The sequence below is a fragment of the Hakea prostrata genome, chromosome 10, assembly GCF_041222555.1.
Source record: "Hakea prostrata isolate BN-2017 chromosome 10, UWA_Hpros_2, whole genome shotgun sequence".
Taxonomy (NCBI): Eukaryota; Viridiplantae; Streptophyta; class Magnoliopsida; order Proteales; family Proteaceae; genus Hakea; species Hakea prostrata.
Window position 1 is genome coordinate 2,672,162 of NC_142609.1, and position 15,487 is coordinate 2,687,648.

At 35.8% G+C, this 15,487-nt stretch overlaps 2 protein-coding genes across 2 annotated transcripts; both read right to left on the reverse strand.

Annotated features, from left to right (window-relative positions):
* Positions 1-1,289: 1,289 nt before the first annotated feature.
* LOC149001458 (transcription termination factor MTEF18, mitochondrial-like) lies at positions 1,290-4,533 on the reverse strand. Its single transcript, XM_089137285.1, has 2 exons — positions 4,280-4,533; positions 1,290-4,131 (listed from the first exon to the last, which is right to left on the reverse strand). The coding sequence occupies exon 2, from the start codon at positions 3,981-3,983 to the stop codon at positions 2,214-2,216; it is 1,770 nt and encodes a 589-aa protein (XP_088993411.1). The 5' UTR covers positions 3,984-4,131; positions 4,280-4,533; the 3' UTR covers positions 1,290-2,213.
* A 462-nt stretch (positions 4,534-4,995) lies between these two features.
* LOC149001459 (S-adenosyl-L-methionine-dependent methyltransferases superfamily protein) lies at positions 4,996-12,414 on the reverse strand. The gene is made up of 11 exons (XM_089138171.1): positions 12,105-12,414; positions 11,916-12,013; positions 10,897-11,001; positions 10,660-10,722; positions 10,389-10,462; positions 8,666-9,191; positions 8,464-8,583; positions 8,064-8,219; positions 7,463-7,569; positions 6,863-6,937; positions 4,996-5,546 (listed from the first exon to the last, which is right to left on the reverse strand). Exons 1-11 carry the CDS (start codon positions 12,197-12,199, stop codon positions 5,454-5,456), a joined length of 1,512 nt encoding a protein of 503 aa, XP_088994297.1. The 5' UTR covers positions 12,200-12,414; the 3' UTR covers positions 4,996-5,453.
* Between the last annotated feature and the right edge of the window lie 3,073 nt (positions 12,415-15,487).

Below are 15,487 nucleotides of genomic sequence, written 5' to 3' on the forward strand. Positions count from 1 at the left end.
TTGAATCTACATAGGTGGTTGCCACCACTGTGCTAAAAATACATCCACAAAGATGTGAATAAGAAGATATTAATCATGTCAGCAGACTATTATTGTAGTCTAAGGTCAAAGTATTGAAATAACCTCTTAGTAAGAAGAAGCTGAGGTAAGATTATGTAAGAAAATTACCCCCCTAAACTTAATTTGTGCCGAAACCTTCAACATCGAATTTGTCTCTTAATCAACTTTGACTTCCAAGTTGATACTCTTATCACAACAATGAACATCATAAGGAGTAATTTTGATTAAATTTTGATCCTCTTAAGGTTTACTCTAAATCACTTTTGATTTAAAAAAAAATGTAAAATTCTACGTTTACCTCCCCTATAATATCCAAAAAAGACCAAACATATTACATTAATGACCAAATGATTTTTATTAATTTAATTATTTTTATGATTAAAATGTCTTTATAACTTTTTTTATTTACTTTAATTAACTTATCAGAGTTAATATTGCTCTGAAAAATAAACGTATTAGATTACATAGAATTGTGGGATTTTGTAGATAAAAGTCGTGAAGATGGTTCTATAATTATTTGCCACTTGTTCATTTTATTGTACAACACAAAGGAGAGTTTTTAAGCAAAATTAAGGGAAGAACCAACCATACTATGGAGTTTGTTTCTGTGCAATTTTCAGTCAAAAATATGTTCTTTCATATACAAACTGAGCCTTGAGAATTCACTGCAACCCAGAACATAAAACTGTTCACAAGCTTCCCCAGCTTGTCACTGACAATTGATCACCAATGATATGAAAGGGCCAACAGATTGGTCGACCTATCTCCAACACCACCATGAGGATAAACCAAAACCTGCTCTTGGCATCTCTGATAGAAATAGACAGTAAACTGGCAATAAGACTCTGATATAATTCAACTATTTACAAAGATTTGCCAATCTCCTTCACCTTCTCAAGAAACTACTGGGTCCCTTACCGAGTTCAGTCAATGTTTCTGCAAGTCATCAACCTGCCAATCAAAGAGGAAGGGCTCACAGCAGATCATGTATATCAAACTGGGTTGGGTTACACATGTGTTGGTGCTTTGAACCCATTGGTTTATGGGTAGACTATAGGAAAACAGGACTTCATTGGTTTAGCTAGAGTTCTGTTTTTGAGTTAGTTCTTTCATTATTTTGGCTTTCCATACAGTTTATGTTACCTTCACCAAAAGAAAAAATATATACAGTTTATGTTACCTTATTAGTCATGGATTCGATCAAGAATTTATTTTTATTGCTCAGAATCTGTTTTTAAATCTTATATTTAAGTTTGTAAGGTGCTACAACCTTGTAGATAAATTGCAATAATTGGATTTTGTCTTGGACCTCCTCTTTCATTACTGAGAAAGTATGCATGCTCTGATGCTCTGTAAGTTTGAGAAGCTCTTGGATTGGAGAAATTTCAATAAAAAATGCTGCGATGAATTCTGGATATTTTCTGCAACTTCTGTTCTATACAGAGTTTATTTTTCAGAGAATAAGCAATCCTGCCATTAAAATTCATCCAAAATTTGACCAGTGGTCTCTCAGACCTAACAACTTTGGTACAGATCAGGTCAGGATATGCACATTCAATGAAATCTCTAAACTGTCTTGGTCTTATGTACTATTGTTTTACTGAGTTATTATTCACAGAATTGATTTCTCTGTTGGTATTAATTTGTTTTGGCTCCAATTTATACCATATGATCAGAATTAAAGTGATGATTGGAAACTCAGGGGGTAGTAGTATAACTTGTCAAAGTCATGTTGCAGTTTACTACTACACCAACTTTTGTGGGTTGATGAGTGCATGGTATACCATTTGCTTTCAATTCATATTCATCACACTTTCTGTTCCATTACAAATGCACATCCAAACTGACCATAATTTGTCCCAACCACCGTGAATAAGCCAACTTATGAGGAGATGATTCTAGTCCATTTCCCATTGGTGTTTCAACTTTTTAATCGTGGATCTACAACTGAGGATTATGCAGATGAACAACCAAAGATTGTGGAGATGAACAAAATAGATTGCAAATAACAAAGATGTAGTGAAAAAATAATAAATAGAATCAATTAAATCAATCAAGAAATGCCAGATGACATGTCAGAGATGACAGACAAAGATATATTCGCCAATATACCAGCAATACATTGTCCCATAAATCAAGAAGCTAATCAGCACCTAGCTTGAAGATGAAGATTTCTTCAATCTTTCCCATTCTGCTGGACCTTCTGGATGGCAATCTACAAAGTATCTTACAAATCTTGCATCTGAACACGCAAGAATTGTACTCAAGGCAAACATGGACTTTGTTACACCTCTTTCCCTTAGCCATATATACATAGAAAACCTCAGTCTGATCCTCTCTATATCATAGCATAGATATGTAGGAAACGATACAACTGATTCCAGGGGGTAACCCAAACAATTCACTAGATAGTCGAGCTTCTTCTCAACCACATCCTTGGTCTGGTTCAACACTGGTGGTGCCACTTTAATCATGTTAGAGACATCATGGTAGTCCAATCCATAATTTACAAGGCAGTCAAATCTCTCCTGAAGCTGATCACCTCTACCACGGAACTGTTTTAGAGCCTTAAGCATCTCATCTGAGTTCTCAACATACCCTAATCTCACTAAAAATGTTGTTTTCTCTAGAAGATGCCTTCCATCATCAACAGCTACTTTATGCCGTCTGTCCAAGCTACATACATCCTCAATGCTGGTAATCTTTGTCTGGGAAGCTAGACTTATCAATTTTTGAGGGTCATCCTTAATGACCTCACACAACTTAGCTGGATTGATTTTTAGTTTCTTCAAAACAGTTCTGGGTTTCAACAGAGAATATGAACCCAGCAGCTTTGTATTGCTAGATATAATCTTTCCAATGTCTTCAGTTTCCATCCCAATTTCTGACATGAACTGAACTGCTTCACACAAGTTGGTTGCAAAATTCCCAGCTAGGATTCTTGGGTGCTGTTTGAGCAAACATAAAACATCATTCATTACAAGGCCCAACTTGAGCAAAAGTCCAACCAGTATATAGATTTTCTTCCCTGAACCTTCCAACAAGAAGCCTGGATGATTTTTGAATAATTTCCCCATGTCCTTTCCCTTGAAACCCATTTCTTCTAGAAAACACATCACGCCAAGCATTTTATTCCAATCATATGTCCTGTCATCTGACAAATATCCTCGGATCCAATCTTGTTTCACTCCCAACCCCTTCAACTTTTCAAAAACTTTAACAAAATCCATATTAACACCCCCAATCAGAAATCTAGGGCAGCAAATTACCAACTTAATAACAGTTGGTTTACTCAGACCCATTTCTTCATAAGCATGGAGTTTTGAAGCCAAGACCCCAAAACTATATCTGAAAATTTCTGCAACTTCCATGTACATTCTACCAATCTTACTACGAGGAATCCCATAATTGCAAAGAACTTGATAATTCTCAAGCATGAGTTCATCATCACTAAGAAACATCATGTTACGTGGAAGAAGGGGTGAGATTTCAGACGGTGACAATCCTAAGCTTTCAAAAAATGGCTCAAACTCATTAATCGGGTGAAAGCGAAGGAACCTAGACAGTGATCGGGCTACATCTTGACCATCGTCGACCTTGGATACTAGATTACGAATGAAAACAGGCGAGTTCTTGCTAATGTGTTCAGCATCAGTGAAGTGAAAGTTTCTAGTACAGTGGAGGTAATCAAAAAGCGCATCTTGTGCTTCAGTTTGGGCAACCCGGGAAACTCTAGCTGCAATTTCAGTGTGCACAGCTCTAATGGTGTATGAAGAATAAACTTTCTGCGAAGTGTAAGATGCGTTCTTCCGCAAATTCAAAGATTTCACATGAAAGACAGGAGACACCCAAGGGCAATGCAATTTCAATGAAAACATTCCAGCAAAACGGGGAAGGGTCTTCCTGAATAGTTGAATTAGCATAACAAAGGCAATAAAAAAGAAAGAACGATCAAAACTGTAATCTAACCGGAATAGTTCTCATATTGCCGAAAATTTAAGAGCCCAAGACATAAATTCTTATCTATTTCAGTTTGTTCTATTACTACTGATCCTCCAGCCATTCGTAATCCTGCAAAACAAAAATCGAATAAATAAATAAAACACATCGAGCTTCCATCTACAAAGCAGAAAGTACAAACAAGATACACGAAAGTGAATCAAAGGTTCACCACCACTAACAAAATCCAACAAACAAACCTAAGAGGTCAATTGCTTACTATTTGACCGCTTCCTTTGATAAATCTACTTGAAATGCGGAAGCATCAATCAATTACAGTCAACTATTCACTATTTGATCGTGTGGAATTCCTCCTTCGATGATTCTACTTGAAATACGGAAGCATCAACTGGTTACAGATGAGTAAATCGATAAAAACTAAAATTTGCTTGCTAATTCAACTTCAGAGCCTCTGCTCCGTTATTATCGAGAAAACTGAACTAAGAGCGGTCGAACCCTAGAAGCGACTAGCGAGGGATTTCGGGGTTTAAAGTTTAAACACTATTTTCTGTCACTGGAATTCTTTTCTTTATTTTTGGTTTTTTTTTTTATTAATTTAATTTAGTGATAGTGTGGCTAAATTGTGTATTTTCTTCCCCTCCTTTTTTTCTCACCTCACTTTTGCAAACAAACGGCATCTAAAGAAAACCGATATTACTGAGATTGAACAGAAATCTAAATCTAAATTGTGGTTCATTTGTAAGAATTAAAAACAAATTACATAAATCCACCTGAGAGTTTTTTATATATCAAAGCTAATCTACTTTTTCTTTTTATGGGTTTGGTATTTACTAACGGTTTAATAGCAGAGCTGCACTCTACTTTTGATATGAACTTTGAAGAAACCAATACTGTGATTTTACTAGTAAAATTGAACAGTGGAAAGGCATGAATTCATGGAGTGGAACAAGGATTGACCCATCGCCCAAGCTAAGAGAAGACTAAAGATTGTTGTTTTGGAAAACAGTTTCATTAATTCTGGGCTTCAGATACAAAAGTTGAATCCAAAATGTTTTGAAATACATTTCTACTCTGGAGTTGAATCTAGAAGAAATTAACAGCAAGTTACAATTTCTGACTTCACCAACTTTGTTACAAAAAGATGCACTCAGGCTACTCCAACATACTCCTCCATACCCTGTGTCTTTTATTTCCAGCCAGAAGAGTATAAGCCCAACAGCCAGATGGTTCCCCAGTGAGTGGAAAAGCTCAAGGTGCTAAGAATCGAGCATGGGTGCTCACTGCCGGCCGACTTGGAAATGGTATCTCTGTAGATGAAGACCTCATGATGAATCACGGAAAAGGAAGAAACCAGATCAATTGAACTGTCGCCTTGCAAATGATACAAGTGATGGAGGGGTTCATGATACAAAAGGAACCAATTCAGTTAGAAGTTAAAGCGTCTTCTCAGCAGATTGTATGGTAACTTCAGTCTGTTCATTGGAACAAGTTTCCTCTGGAAGCCGAAAACTTAAGCAAAACATTGCCTGCAATAGATAAACATATATTAGTTGAAGGGTTGAAGTTAGTATAACAGTAAATAACAGGCACAAATCAGTTACAGATGTGTAGCTGTGTGGGGCTGCAGGATATGAAGCACAAACCACAGATGGAGAAAACACCAGAACCAAAATTTTAGGTGGAAATTACAAACCAGCAACATGGTAATTGTAACTACAAAATAAAAAAGGGCAGAAGTTCCAGGAGGAGAGGTCGCTTTTTGTTTGAAGGGGGGACAAACACTAGCAAGCAAACCATCAGTCCAGAAAGTCAGCGATATGCATGAAGTGATCGAGTTGTGAAAGTGTTAAGTGGATTGTGTGTGTTAGGGTTAATGAAAGCATATAACAGAACAGATGCTATAATTACAGGAATGCATACTGCATTTTTCTGTTCTCATGGCCTGCCCAGCAGTAGTAATACCAGAGCACTGCAATAAATGATCTGCTCTCATCAATCACTTCTTCTGATCCAAATATTCACAGGGAAAGAAGAGATTAATGACAAAGAGAACTTTGCAACCTTTGTGTAGAACCTTGTATGTAAATAGTTAAACACAACTTACACAAAATGATATACATAAAGGTTGTACCCAGTACACAAGGCAGCTTCAGCCACTGCAGCATCTGGGGAGGGTCAATGTTCAGTCTTACCCTGCTTTTACCAGAGAGCCTGTTTCCAGATTTGAGGCCTGGACCATCTGGTCACAGTGGAGCAACCATTAACATTGCACTAAGGCCCATCCTCATTGACAACCATGATGTGAAAAAATATACGAAGATAAACATGATGTTGATAAATAAATGAAGATATTCTGAAAGAGCAAAGTGCATCAATACTCAAGCCAGAACCAATACTCTAAAACTAAACTGGCAGTTCCACCTGATTTATCACTCAGGTAGTCCAACTACCCACAGCCCATGACTCTGTCCAAAGTCACATGAAACACCATATTCAAGTCAAACTGTACCATATTTTGTGAAGAAAACTATGCAACTCAGCAAAACCACTTGTTTTTTAATGACTGATCTGTCCAGTTGAGACAGTCCCAACAATCAAAAACAGGCAGCCAGTAAAACTGTTCTCAGTCTAGTTCTCATCTGTAGTCAAACACCATTTACAGATCAACAGAGAACTGACTCAAACAGGCCATGAAAGCACTTCACAAGACACCTAATTGTGATGCATTCTATGTTCATCTAACGTGCATTTCATGAAAGTATATCGACTGAACCAACATAGCCATTGAATGCTTTTGAGACTAGACAAAATATCAACAGCAACATCCACTACCAGCTTGTACCTTGTTTGGAGCAACGTCTCTAACCCTATGGAATATTGGGTCTTGTATCCTAGCATCCAAAGCAGACTCTGCCACCTGCATGGTACCAAAAAATTAGCCTCAATAAACAAAGAATACAGTGGTAAACACTAGGTAAATTGATATCGCTTATGTTGGAACTCGAGAGTAATCGAGACATGTAATGGTTCAAGTATAAGGAATACTTCAACAATGCTGCATATCATTGGAATTAACTTTCCCCATCTCTTATGTTTTGTGTTAAATTACATCTTTACCTAATTTAAGACACCTGATCACCAAAGTTTAGTGCAAAAAAAAAAAAAAAACCAGCCTGTTTTTGTTTGGTTTTTTGTTTCGGGAGAAGCAACTTTTGGCAGGTTTGGAGCCAAACAAGTACATGGAACCGTCCATTTCAAAAGCAAAACTGAACAAATTGGGGAAATGATACAAATATGCCTCCAATACCATCCAGTTTCAAATGCTCATTCTATCACTAAACTTTAAACACCTGCGGAATACACAACAGAAGAACAAACCAGCAGTAATCTAGAATTACACGCCCAGTAAAACATTTTATCTATTTGATAGATGAACACTTACAGAGATTATCAATTCTTCTGATTCGTTTGACCGCATAAAGCAATAGCAGTGAATCCAAGGCAAAGATCCCTTCCAGTATTCCCTTTGGATAAGGCCTCTAAAAGCATCTGTAATAAAGATTACCAATAGTTAATCCAAGTAACAATAAGGAGACATCATCAAATAGTTAGGCAAAATATGCAACTCAATTGAAACTACAACATAAGGAATGAAACATTTTAGATAAATCAACAAAACAAGAACATATCTGGTAATTTTATAAGAAAAGGTGGAATCATGTTAAAATAAATACAAAATATGAAGTGCTAAATCGTTAGCACTATATCAATTTGAAATATTGCAAGGACAATGGCATGAATATGTAAAATAGTTTATAACATCTTAATATCAATCATACTAAATACAAATACAAGACCAGTTCTGCATCACATTCCCACTGACTCTTTTTTTCTTTGGACAAGCAACATCATATTGAAAAAGAATTGGAGCAGTGTAACTGAACTACATTACACAAACAAAGATGGCAGTTCTGAAGCAATGGATGGGCTTAACAAGAAAACTATTTTGGATAACCTCAAGCATGAATGGATGAAAAGCTTACCAAGAAACTGTATGGCAGATGCAGGAAGATTCATAATCACATGATCCACATGATCCCATGTCTTAGTATTGGATACCATAGAGTGTCTCATTCTTTTGTTTGCGCTCCCTTTACCCCTATGGTGCACAGATGCACTGTCACCATCCACATTTTTGTCTTTTGCACAGGAAAAGCAACACAAAAAAGTCAGTCATTTATATATTACAAGAAGTATACAATGACAACTGGAAAATTAAAAGTGAAAACTTCAACAATTCTAAAACATCCAAAACAAATTTAAATGTTCAAGCTCTAGAATTTCTTCAAAATAAATGCAGTTTCATGCTGCATTCAAATTAGAGATAACATGTCAGACACTTATTCATTCCATAAGGATATCGATACTTGTTTCCCAACACACCTTCCTCACAACTTTCCACGGGTCTTTTAGCAGCAGCACCCACAGCATCAGTGTCTGCAAATGATCCTTCAACACCTTTCCTATTCCTTGAATCAGTACCCATCAAGTCTTTCATCTCAACTGCAAGGGATATGAATTTGCAAAAAGAAACTAGAAACATATAAAACAGAAACGCTACCTATCAACCCAAAAATAATATTACCTGTGCCCGCTCCATTTCCAGAACACTCTTTGCCATCAGCTGGTATGATGCATTGGTCACAAGCTTCGAGACTAGGAACCTGAGATTCCTGTTCAATCTCACTCACAGGCACTGACAATAATTTAGAGATGAATGCCCTTGCATCCATGTTGTACACAAAAACACAATCCTCTACTTTGTTGATGCTCGCATTGGTCTTTAGATAATGAGCACTATCAGGGTTTAAATCATTAGCGTGTACTATACACCCTTTTTGAGCAGCAGGAATCGTAAAAGGACCAACTCCAGCAAACATGTCATAAATGATATCTCCTGCCTTAAACTGTGAGACCAGTCGTTTGTGTTCATGTTCGAGTCTTGAGTTCCAATAGACCAAGCCATAATCAAGTTTGAACGTTGCCCCATATTGCTTCAGTTCTGTAATCATGTCAGACTTTCCTGCTAAAATTTCAAAATTTGGAACCCGGAATTCATTTGTTATGGTTCCAACTTTGTTAACAACTGTTTTGATTCTTGGCTGATTTTTCTGCAATAAAGAAAAGAACCTAAAGTAAGGAGTGCTTAAAAGATCATAAGACTAAGGAAATTTGTGATACTACTGAAAAGTTGAGAACACAAATTTTTCTCACTTTCTCCATTACTCAAATCCATGGAAGAATGAATCTGGTAGGGTAGAAAGATCCCCCAGACAAGAATCTGTTTTGAGGTCTCATCTAGACTTCTCCATATTCCCCATCCCCGGGTGTCTGACTCCCCCAACAATAGGCTAACTGTTAGTGCCTGGAGGCTCACCTCCTCCATTAGGCCTTCCTCTTGATAGGCTTGCCCCCCCCCCCCCCCCCTCTCCCTTTGTGTTCTTAAACCTAACTCACTAAACCTTCTCAGATGAAGGCGAGATTACAGAGATTAATCACAAATAGGGAGGTTAAGAATCCTAAAAAAGATGGAAGAGAATGAATAGAAGGAGAGAAAGCAACTTAAGAAATCCACATCCAGAACACAATTAATGAAAACAATCAAATCCAAATCAGATTAGGCAAAAACTTTGGTCAAGCATTACACTAGATAGGATCAATTAATTCTCCATACCAGGTAAATTCTGACAGGCAGACTGGAAGTACTCAAAATGAAATCAAATATGGGCAAAATAATAGTGAAATAGGGGTGTTTTCAGCATCTGAAGTTCCAAAACTCAGGATCACTTGAAACTTGGGTTAAGTTCCTCATTAAAGGGGAACTAATAATCTAAAATCCAGAACAAATTCTAATGGTCAGAAAATGGTGCAGTTGACACAGAAAATAGGTTGAAACGCGGAAAAAGAAAAACAGTGGGAACACAAGTCAGACAAGTGAAATACTCATGGGGTTTAAAAAACAGAATATTGTACCCAATATTATACCCATCCTTACCGGACAGATCATTAACCACAGGCACATCAGATCTCTTGGATCTGATCATTCAGTGTCACTTATTTTCTGAAACATCTGCACAGCTTTTAAGTTTGAAAATGTCCCTAAGCATCTTAACACTTGTTTTTCTCATTTTGGACCAGCGAAAAATTAGGAGAAGTATAATGGGGAGAGAAAGAGAGAGAAATTCTGAACCATTTCAGCAGAATTGACAAGCATGTTCACATAAACTACAGTAAAGGATTATTTGTACCCCCCCGCGCGAAACAAAAAAGATAATTAAATAAATAAAGTACCATCAAAACCAACATACATCATAAATGACCTTTGCAATAACATCCTTGTAAGGAAGTAGTTCCTCAGTTATGTTGAGATGAGCAATGTGACCTGAAAAATAAAAGAAACACTGTCAGTTCCTTCAATTAAAAAATGAAATCTTAAAAACTGTCATCAACTGAAAACATAATACCAGTGTCATAAATGATACAAATAAAACCAGAGCAGGAAAAAGGCTGTACACAAATTAAAAACCTGATGTCCAATGCAAACACATGAAGGAAAGAAGAAGAAAAAAGAACACTTACCTATTGTTTCAAAAGATGAAGGCACCTCTACTCCAGTAGGTAATATCTGCTTCAAAATATGATCTAGAAAAACAAGAAATATGATAAGGTATAAACATAACTATGATTTAGGAAGCCAGTAAAAACATGATTGCAGACTATAGGCCAATATTCTTTACCAATATCCTAATATTTAAGAAACAAAGTGCCAACTGAAAGACATGAATTCTGCAAATAATCCCAAAGTAAACAACTGACCTGCAGTCCAATAAGAATACCCAAGCGTCAATGAATATGGAACAACTTCAATATTGCATAACTTCTTCAAGGCATCAAGTGTTTGATCTGGAATATCAGATAAGTCTGTTTTCCACATTCAATTTTGTGGAAATTGTCAGCAAAGGTACTTACAATTGTGAGGTCAAGCATTTAAAATAATCTGCTTCAGAACAGCAAGACTGATTTGATGACATCCTCCAAAAATAAAAAATATCTAATGCAAATGGATATGCTGATTTGATGACATCTGCTAAGTTACAGAATAGAAAAGGTTAACATTTAGTCTTTTGAAAGACACAAAGTGTGATACATCCAGCAGACTTTGCTTGCTGGCAATGCCTGGAGATCTCTAATCCCCAGTCCCCTAGACTGTGTACACTTTCATTCATTTTACTTAACTTCAGGACATCCAGATGTAACCTAGAGGAAAAGTTTCCTAAACTTCTCGAAAGATGATGAGTTGTTTGTTAATGTTAGCAATCAATAGGGCTCTTCTGACTATGAACGTTAACAGCCCAGCCCCTCAGACCATCTTTTCTCCCAAAGAACATGCAAAGTATATCATAGAAAGAGGCTCTTATCTTTTACAACTCTTTCATTCATCTAAGAGACGAGGTTCTGGCTGGTTACATGTGAAGAAGTGAAGTGACGTTAAAAGCTTAAAGAATAATAAAGTTACAGAACAAGAGTGATTGTGTGACAAACTCATAATGAACTATACATTGCCATTACAAAACATTCAGTGATATTTAGGGCAGAAATCGATGTAAACTTATAATTACCATAACTAGAATGAATCTGGTGACCAACATTACATGTCATTAAAAGAAAATTCAGTGATGTCTAAATGAAAATGAGGAAATTTAGAATGATTTCAAGTTAGTTACACAGTACTACTCTGAATAATGGCAAAGCTTTCAATCTCTCTGTTGTTTTAAGTAAACTTCAGTTGGCTTCACATATAACCTAAACACCTCAGGATGTTAAATGTTTCTTACCAGAATTTTGAATCTTTTCAGATAATATCAAATAGCGGTTTTTTTCATTAGATGGATCTTCAGTGATGGGTTTAACACGGGGCTTGTCAAGCAAATACCTGCAAAAGAAAAATCACCACATAATGTCATTAAATAAATGATTAAGCTGGTATTCTATCTTAACTGAAAGGAAGCTATGCCATGGAGTACCCATTCAGTATACGAAGAACAGGTGTGCACAGTTGACGAGGGATTCTAAGTGCCCACAACTGAAGATGCACATCAAATTTGCTTTCGTCCAGCATTGTTACTTGGGTGGATACCAAGAAATCAAACTATATTCTTCCCATCTTTGTAAACTTCGAATGGGAAAAAAATCAAAGTAGCGAAGAGAGAGACAATGAAGCTAGAGCATGTAAAACAAGTGAAGTTGCAGAGATTTCGAACGTGTAAAAACCCTGACGGCGCGAAACTGTGTTAATTCGCCGATTTTGATTTTTGCAGAGGAAAAAAGAGAGTTGCGGCGATTTTTAGGTATCCTTGACTCCTTGAGTGAAGTCGTTACCTGGTTAACTCGGTTGGTTTGAAACGCTGTAGATCGTCATGGTCCGTTATGGCGTTTTTATTTCTTGGGGTTTTGTATCGAACTGGTCCAATACAAAACCGGATTGGATAAAATCCTATAAAACTCTTTGAACCGAACCCTTAAAACCGAATTAACCCAGATTGACTAAAGATCTCCGAGTTAGAAGACCTAAGTTTTGTAGATGTGCTTTTAACATAAGGGTGGTAGCCTCCAATGCAGAGGTCTCCCGTTCGTACTTCTGTCTCTCTATCTATAAACTCGCGACTATTTTTTTTTTTTCTGAAAATTGGAAAAATGGTTTAAATACCTTTGCAAAGTCTTGCACACCACAAAAATGTAAAAAAGTAAATAAATAAATAAATAAAATTGATTTTCAATAACATCACTCTATAAACAATATATAATTTTCATTCAAATAAAATTTTGAGCATGTTTCATGTTTCATTCTCTTCATTCACTAACAAAAAAAATTTCTCTAATACATCATTTCTCGATGAGGTTGATACTTTATTATTGTAATATTTGAAAGTGGGAGAGAATATCACTAGCCGGTCATGTGGTTGTTAGGTATATCTATCATTCAATCAACCTGCAAAATTAAAATTTTACTAAGTTAAATATGTACATTTCTCAATAATTTACAAACTAAAAAAAATGCAATCCCTCGCCGCCCATGTATGATTTTCTTGATCATTGGATATTTAGAAGAGTAATATCTATTGGTCAAATTTTAAATTTAAAACCTAAATCAATCATATGCATTATTTGAGAGATTATTTGAGAACGAACCTCATATCATCTAGCTCGAACTTGATTACGAATCAAAATTTCATTTATGTAGGCGGAATTTCGCTGACTAATTTACTAGAGTTGTATGAATAAGAGATGAGAACTGGGACGAGTGCTTCCTTTGCAAAGAGATCACGCTCTACAGCATTTGAGATCCTACTATTCAACTTACATCATTGAAATTTTTAGACTTCAGACTCCTGTTGCAGAATGGACGTGTTGAGTTACAGTATCTTGAAGACGTGATGTTCTTGATAACAATCAATGAACCTAGTTTAACCATTGAAACCTACCCGATTTGTAGGGTGTCATTTGCAACAAAACTCATTCTGACAGAAAATTTGTGCCAATTAAAAATTTCCTAATTAAAATTTAATAATTAATTATATTTACTTGTTTATTGGTTTCCTCCCATGTCCCAATTTTAAACTACATACTTCTAAATTCATCATAAACTAACTATATGATATGTCGATCATGATATTCAAGAATTTATAGGTAATTGTATTCTAAATTATGTGAATAAAGATCAATTTTGTGAATACTTGTTAAGCGATGAAGGTGAATCATCACTTTGACATGCACTCTAACCTCATTTTTAATAAATGACTTGTTAAGAGGAGTTGATTGACTTTTCCAACGAGCGGCTGAAAAGTTATAATAGTGAATATTTTATATGCCGCTGTGAATAAATAGTAATCCATTTAGACAAATGTAAATGGGTGTCCGGATTTAAATCGTATTATCTGATAATTAATTTATCTAATTTAAATAGATATCCATTTATTAATAAAAAAATTTAATAATTTATTATGAGTAGGTGATTGTTAAACGCATAGAACATTTTATACCCGAAATTCCATGATATCGCCCCTTGGCGAATTGAAACCAAGGGGCGAAACGAGATTGGTTTAATATCGCCTCAAAATCGACGATTTTCCGGCGATTCAGCGAAAATCGTTGATTTTTGGCGAATCGAAGCAAAGGTCGGACGTGAAGGGAATAAATTTGTGTCTAGCAGCGTTCTTGTTTTGTCTCTCTTTCTTAGCGGCTTTCTTCACCTTTGATGGCTTTGTTTCTGGTTTCTCTTCGACCTGCTCTGTAACCGAAGGATCGAAAACTAATTCGACGGCAACGGTAGCTTCTTCAGTAGACGCCATAATTGAAGCTTGATGAAAAGATTGAAAATCAGAAATTAGGTAACTCATGCTAAATTAACTGGGTGGCGATATTTCACCATTTCGCTGGGCAGCGAATTGGGCGAGATGAACGAACTTTCGTTCATTGGTCAAACGACTGCAAAATTAGTTGGTTGAATACTCTTAAAAATCTTACCATTAAATTTAATATATTAAGTTTTGTAGATGTGTTTTTAGCATAAATGTGGTAGACTAGTAGCCTCCAATGTAGAGGTCTCTCGTTCGTACCTCTGTGTCTCGATATCTTCCCCCTCTTTTTCATCCTTTGAGCTTCATTCAATCTATCAATCCCAAATAAACTTGTGGCAAAGATTGGAAAACAGGGTTTGTGTACCTATGCAAAGTCTTGCACATCACAAAAATGTAAAAGAAGTAAATAAATAAATAAAATAGATTTTTCAATAACATCATTCTATAAACAAGATATAATTTTCATTCAGATGAAGGTTTGAGCCAATTTCATTTCCCCCATGGCATTGAAAAAACACATTGCATTGTATAAAAACATAAAAACAGACAAGATATATTTCTCTTCATGGCACTAACAAATTTTTTTTTCTCTACTATATCATCTCTCCATGAAGTGGATGCTTTATTATTGTGATATGTGAAAGTGAGAGAGAATATCACTAGCTAAGTGTATCTATCCTTCAACCTGCAAAATGAAAATTATACTGAATTAAACATATACATTTTTCAATAATCTATATATGGAACTCGAAGAAATAAAAGGCAATCCCTTGCCCATGTATGATTTTCTTGATCATTGAATATCTAGAAGAGTAATATCTAATGGTCAAATTTTAAAAGGTAAATATCACTTACCTCACCTCTTAGCTAGACAAATAGCACTTACACCCCCTCTTGGATAATATCACTTACCTCTCCTATTATTAAACAAGCATATCAAACACCTTCCCTCTGTTAATTTTTTCGGTTAAATTTAACTTTTTCGTTAAATATTTATATAAAACTCCAAACTACCTTTGGCTAAATTTTTTTTTTAAACCCTAAATTAT